The following is a 7,213-nucleotide window of genomic DNA, read 5'->3' on the forward strand; positions in this document are numbered from 1 at the left end:
AGCGTAAAAGACAGAAAGAGACAATGGATTATCGTTCATTTCCCTTCTCCCGAAGGAAGAATTTGTTTAGATAGTCGACATTGCCACCCGAAGCGTCAAGTAGCGTCTACGTCTACGTAATCGGAGAGTGGCACTTATATTAGCACATTCGTTCCATAAAGCCAGGATTAATATCTCGCGCGTATCATTCACATGCAAATTCCACCGAACAAACATTTGTCATCGAAGAACCTCGGCAGTACTACGGAAATATAATCTCCAAGGTCGTCGATTTCAATACCATTCATATATCGTAATATCGCTAGTTTGCGCTGGATAAGATCATGCGAGATATCGCGAAAACGTCGTCAAGTTTTTACATGCGGCTTTTTGCGTGCTCGAAATAACGAACAAAGTATCAAGAAAATATATTACTTAATTCTAAGGTGTATCATAAGAATCTGCGCAGCAAAAAATGAGCGAGTTGAGGGGAAAATTATATACATATATGTACTAGATAAGCATTTATACACAGTTTATAATTTTGCAACACGGACCGTTTACATTTTTTTTTTATCATTAGCGACTATTTGTCTGTCATTAACCTACCAATGTCTTATAGCGTTTAATTACATGCAGATATGTAGCAGGGAGATTAAAGGAATGGTGCTCTACAAGAATTCTACTTTTCGCTATCTAAAACCAGTTTGAAATATATCTAACAGGATGTTAGACAAAATGTCAAGAAGTCGTTCTCCCTTTTCTATTACGAACGGTAAGATAATTTTCGGTCGAAATAAATAAATTAATTAGCGTGTCGTTTACATACAGGTCGTTTCGTTTCTTCTGGCATTTTACATTTACGCATCAGGTCAAGTGTTCTGGTAAAAAGAAAAGTCAAGTAAAGAAAACAACAAAATAATATTAATTATTTAACATAGAATAATTTTCTAATAAGGTTTTCATATTTTATTTAATAAAAACTCAAATTCTATTTGACAAAAATTCAAACCCCATTTATTGTTAGTAGAAATTCAAATTCATTTATTGTTAGTGGCTCGAATTCTGCTTAGCCGAGACACGAACCATATTTAGCCGAGACTTGAATATTATTTAGCCGAGATTCAAACCTTGCTTAGCCGATACTTGAACTCTGCTTAGCGAAGACTTGAACCCGATTTAACCGCGAGACTCAAACTCCAATTTTGAAATTGGCAGAACCTTGACATTTACACATTTTGTTTAAAAAAAGATTATTTTTCTGAAATCTATCTTACATATTGTTGCATATTTCGTGCGCTTACTATTTACTTTTGTCTGTTCTTATATGAAACATATGAAACATCTTTTAAAATATTTTAAATAAAATTCACTTTGATCGAACTCCGATTAATTTAATCGGATTTTCTTTTTCTCTCTGTGACTCGTCAAAATCTTTGAAAAGATGTTTTGATTTGAAAAGGAATCGTTTGTTTTTCTGTTTATTATTGCTTTTTTTTTAAGACTTATTCTAATTTTTTTTATTCTTTGAAAAAGCTCGCGTGTTTATATCGGCTTACATTTCGTTTATTCTAATCCGACATACACACATAAAGTGACCCATACACGTATATAACCTAAAAGGGCAAAGGGCTTCACCGAGGTATATTTTGTATCGCACAGCCTGAGCTGTAAAATTCGCGAATAAAATTAATTAGTGTCTCCAATAATGACAACAAAGCCAATAATAATCGAGGAGTCGACGTTAGTGGCCCTTAAACAGGCAGCTCTGGAAAACAATCATCATTTGATATTAACTGGCTCGGGGGTGTCCGCAACGTTCAAAAAATCAGGATTGGACAAGAATTTGTTTAATCTTCATCATTTGAATTTTCTGAGCATAACGCGAACATGTCTTCAGAGTGTGCCGGAAGAAATTGGGGAATTGACGAATCTTACGACCTTGATATTGCATTCGAACGAGATCGCCGAATTACCGAGCTCGATTGGCAGATTAGTTAATCTGAAGATGTTTGATTGCTCAAAAAACAAATTGACCTCTTATCCACAAGAATTAGGCAACTTGCTTCAATTGAAGAAGCTGAATCTCTCCTCGAATCTTTTGGAATCTATATTGTCATTGCGTACAAACATCGCATTGAGTATGTTAAATGTTGGAAACAATAAATTGAAGATCTTTCCCGACGTCTGCTATGCAGAACTCGTATGTTTGTCGGAACTTTATGTCAATAATAATAAGATAGAGAAAGTTCCGATTACTATAAATCAACTTCCAGCATTGAAGATCTTAAATCTTGAGTGCAATTTACTTCTAGGTAATATATTGTTGAATATTTTGGTTGTATTTCTTGTATATTTTCTTATTATTAAGTTTGAAAATGATTCGCATACAAATAATCTTGAAAATTATATAAATGTAAGAAAATAAGTATAATATGTAATTATATTACAATACAGATCTACCAGTTGAATTGGCAAATTGTGATAAATTAGAGAAGCTGAATGTACAACTGAATAAAATGTCCGATGACAACCTAAAGCGCTTATGTGAATGTGTTAGCAACACAAAAAAAATATTTGATTATCTGAAATTAAACGTTACAGAAACTAAATCACAAATTGCTCATCAGTATATAAACTTAAAGATGGATAATCTCTTTCCTCGTTTTGATCGAATGCATTTAAGAAGACATCGATTACTAATTCAAGGAATAATACATGATACAGCAATAAAAGTTACAGAATATGTAGATGGTGTCAGACCTTTCATAGCTGCATGTATTGTAAAACAAATAAATTTCACAGAGATAAGTTTCAAAAAGTTTCTTCAATTGCAAACAAGATTACATAATGGAATATGTGAAAATAAAAATGCAGCTACAATAGCAACTCATGATATGAAATTCATAGCATCTGGTAAAAAAAATATCAAAAAATATTTAATATAAAATATTAATTTTTTTTATATTAATATTTTGCTAACATATATTTTTTGTGTTTTAGAGAATCTGACATATACGGCAAAGCCACCTGTGGAATTAAAAATTCAACCTTTTATGCGCAACAAGATATACACAGGAGATACTCTGTTTAAACAATTGCAAGCAGAAGCTGAAAATGTACGCAAAATAACAAAACAAGATGTATATCCTGAAAGATATAAATATTTAAATTCGCTGGAAGGTAAATCTTTATTTCCGTGTCTGTTGGATCATTCGGGACAAATTATATCATTTCCACCTATCATCAACAGTGATATAACTAAAGTCTCTCTTTCCACTCAAAAAATGTTTGTGGAGGTAACGAGTGCTACATCATACACAATTTGCAGGTGAAATAAAACATAGATTATCTATAATTTAAGATTCTATATATATAAAATTTATGTAAAAATATATTTGAATTTTTAAAATGTAAGAGATCAATTCTATGATAACACGCTATATTTTTTTTAACTCTTCTAGGAATGTATTGGATCAATTCTTGAATGAATTGTTAATCTCAGGTATCATCAATCCAAAATTGAGTGAAACTCATGGTTATAACTTTATAACTGTTGAACAAGTCAAAGTAGAAGATACCGATGGAAATCAAAAACTGATATATCCTTCAAGAGCAGATCTCGATGAGAATCTAGATAAAAATATTGTTGTAGAACGAGAAGAGGGAATTCCATAACTAATTTCGCTAATATTTTGATTTGCATATACAGTTTCGCATTCGATTTGAAATTCAATTAAAAACAAAAAAGTAAAAAAAAAGATACACACGAAGGAGCCTTAATACGTATATTTCTAATCAGTCATTCAAAGATCCTCTCGTGTGTTTCGATATTGTAAGAAATTTTCTACCATAGATTTAAATAAAAAATTTTTCTGTAATGCTGTTTTATGTATTAATTATCGGATATTCTTTAAATCTGCGAGAGAAGTATCGAAATAATTATGCGAAGGCATCTACTTTCTATCTATCACACATTGATTATTCGGTTACATAAAGGATGTGGTTTTTATCCGCAAGTTCAAATATCACAGGAAAACCGCCGACGCGGCTGCTGACAGCGACGGTGGCGCCCCGGTGTTTGCTGCGAATCGCCGTCTCAGTACGTGCCGGTGCTGAAAATTCTTATCTGTTTTTATAAATATTGTAACTTTGCTGCGCGTATCGTGACCGCGTCTCAACGGGACGACAACCGGCATCATCCCACGGCATTTCCGTCGACCGTACGCCAGGAAATTCATCTTCCGAAGTAACCTAAGGATAAGAAGAAAAATCCACGACAAATTTTCCACCAACTTTTCCAACATGCGCGAGTGTTTGAAGTGATAACATGGCGCCGAAATTATGACTGGTCATGATGGGGGAATGAGGAATCTTCTTTGAGGTTAGTATGTTATTTTTCTTGTCATTTTATATCAAGTTATCGTATCGTTGCAGGAGTTGAATTTGTTCTTTCGCAGCTATTTTACGCACTCGCATTGATATCGGTGCCTGACGTACGCGTGCGAATCTACCTGTCACGTATTATAATTAACGTGTTGTTTTGGTATTCGTACATACATACAAGTGCTTCAATTACGATATATCATGCACGTCATTTTTTTTTTATGTCAACGTTTCATATGTACTGCTTTATAGCATTTATTGTTACACTAGATCAGTGAATTATTGTTCTCTATTTCACCAAGATTTTTTTATACAAATGTTTGCCTTTGCAGAATTTATAAAGTTTAATATACTCATAATTTCTCAGTATTTAGAAGACTTATAATATATATTAACCTTTACATAATTAATGTACATAATAAAATCAAGGTCATTGTTATGTTGTTATGAAATAAGTAAAATATAAAATGAATAATTCTTTACAACAAATTTGATTTATCTATATATGATTTATCTTTTCTTATATTTAATAATTAAGGCTGGAAATATTCTTTGTATCTGATTTTTGTTATCCTTGATATTATATTTTTAGGTTTGAGTTTTCCTTGTGCAAAACTAATATTCATCTGGTTTAAAATTTTAAAAGATGTGTACATGGAAGTATAATTTTTATATATAATAAACTTAAATATCCAAAGAGATTTTTAAAATTATATTTTATTCAACACATTGCTGACTACAATATTCCCTAAAATGATGCAATCTTACTACATACATTAATTATGAGAAGATATATTAGGTCCTCTAAATTGTGTCATTATTGGAAAAGTACTAAACACAGAGATTATGGATAGATTGTACTTTATAATATCTATAACAAAAGTAAAAGTATCAAAGCTCCTGGAAATAACACATTAATAGCTCATTGGTCTAATATAATAAATGCTGTAATATTATTAAAAAATAACTTTTCTTTTTTTTTTTTTTTTGCAAAAGTATACATTTCACATATATTTTAATAGGAATAAGGAAATTGGCCATTATTTTTGATCTAATTTCATGATATAATATTTCCTATGCATTAAATATCATTAAAGTCAAATAGAGATCTTTGCTATGCAGTTTTAAACATTTTTTAAAAATATATATGGAAATATATAAACATATACATATGTTATGGAATAGGAAGATCTGTAAATCACATTCAATTTGACTAGTAAGTAATATGTACGTAAAGAGATTTAATTCGCTTTAAGTCGCTCCTGACGCTCTTTTACGTCAATGATGCTCAGATTGATGCACGAAACATATGCATGTAATACAGAAATAGCAGCTTTGACAAGTGCTACCGGAGCACTCAGATACACAATTAATTTGTACAGACCAATACCAGCCACTGCAAAATAAAATGTTATGCAATATTCTCTCATGTTTGTATTGTAAAAGAAAATGATAAAATTTTATGGTACTCACAGATAGGTCCCTCAGTAAAGTGTAAAAGATATAAACCAGCGTAAAATGCTTCGTTGCCAGCGCACATGAAGAATAGTACTATGCGATTTGTGTAATACAGTCTCATGATTGGATTTTCAGACATATCGATAAATTTGTGACTGGTCTTTCCTTGTAAAAGAGTCCTATTGTATTTTGACAAGAGAGTAACATGTAATCATCACATTTTTTCCAGTCTCCTTTGCATGTGTTAAATGTTATTCCTTACGTGTGTAAATATATCCAGTGACAGGCTATATCGATACACATGCTCAATTGAAACCAAAAGATATAGGCAGGATAGAATAAGCATAATGTGACTATAAGGCACATTGTGCCAACTCTATCCGTCAGCTGATCCAAGATTGCACCAAACTTTGTGCTTTGGTTGTAATATCTTGCCGCATGGCCATCTATCGCATCTAGCAATGAGCTGACCACGTAACACCATGATGCAATAACATAATTGGTAGGCATAAAGTAAAAGGAAATTAGCGCCAAAATTACTCTGCCAAAACCTGTTGAATACATACATAAAATTTAATGTATTCTGATTTTTGGCTCTATTTCTCAGAAATTATCAAGTAAAATAATCATATAGAAATCTAAAAATTCAAAACACGCTATGGCTTCTCAAGAAGATCATAGCGAGAAATTTCATTATTGCTGACTGATATAAACGTTACATGGAGCACTAGCGCATTGTAATCAATCAATACAAGCAACCTTAAAAGCGCCGTATATGCTCGCACCACTTGTACTTTCATTTGATTAATCAATCACGTTATACGGGATGATTGGGCAAAAGAAAATCCAATATTTGAAAAAATCTATGTTTCGTTGAATCGAATCTTGGCGGGCATCGACGTATGCCAATCGAACCATGTACGAATGTAAACTAGCGATTCGTTACAACGTGTAGCACACATTATATTTATTTGAAGAGTAAAAACGTAATATTAATAACAAAATGACAAGTATTTACCGATGATATTGGGCACGAACAAGAAAATATTCTCCGACTCTGTCATTTTGGCTCTGGTATCCTGCGCAGTTTTTCTCGTTCACAAATATAAATATCTATCTACAAGATAATGCGTGTCAAGGATTATCAGGAGATACGCTTAGCGACTCGCGTATTCGCAGATCACTCGACCGCCTTTACGGACGCACGCACGCACGCACGATACTCCCCTCTCCCCTCTGTCGATCCGGCTGTCAACGACGATATGAGAAGTCCGCATCGAATGACGGTTAGCGCGTAACTTCGAGATATATCGATTTATAATCATGGCCGTAACACGAGTCGGTCATACTTCGTGTATTTCCGCTCTGGCGTTCCTTTAAATCGCGCTTT

The 7,213-nt window shown here is 32.7% G+C and overlaps 2 protein-coding genes across 2 annotated transcripts; one reads left to right on the forward strand and one right to left on the reverse strand.

Moving 5' to 3' along the window:
- Positions 1 to 1,408: 1,408 nt before the first annotated feature.
- LOC115237441 (leucine-rich repeat-containing protein 47-like) lies at positions 1,409 to 3,860 on the forward strand. Its single transcript, XM_029810481.1, has 4 exons — positions 1,409 to 2,294; positions 2,437 to 2,895; positions 2,983 to 3,310; positions 3,444 to 3,860. The coding sequence occupies exons 1-4, from the start codon at positions 1,688 to 1,690 to the stop codon at positions 3,655 to 3,657; spliced, it is 1,608 nt and encodes a 535-aa protein (XP_029666341.1). The 5' UTR covers positions 1,409 to 1,687; the 3' UTR covers positions 3,658 to 3,860.
- A 1,204-nt stretch (positions 3,861 to 5,064) lies between these two features.
- Positions 5,065 to 7,131, reverse strand: LOC115237443 (CDP-diacylglycerol--inositol 3-phosphatidyltransferase). Its single transcript, XM_029810483.1, has 4 exons — positions 6,842 to 7,131; positions 6,086 to 6,374; positions 5,839 to 6,002; positions 5,065 to 5,761 (listed from the first exon to the last, which is right to left on the reverse strand). The coding sequence occupies exons 1-4, from the start codon at positions 6,885 to 6,887 to the stop codon at positions 5,607 to 5,609; spliced, it is 654 nt and encodes a 217-aa protein (XP_029666343.1). The 5' UTR covers positions 6,888 to 7,131; the 3' UTR covers positions 5,065 to 5,606.
- Between the last annotated feature and the right edge of the window lie 82 nt (positions 7,132 to 7,213).

Source organism: Formica exsecta, unplaced genomic scaffold (assembly GCF_003651465.1).
Source record: "Formica exsecta isolate Colony F162 unplaced genomic scaffold, ASM365146v1 scaffold295, whole genome shotgun sequence".
NCBI lineage: Eukaryota > Metazoa > Arthropoda > Insecta > Hymenoptera > Formicidae > Formica > Formica exsecta.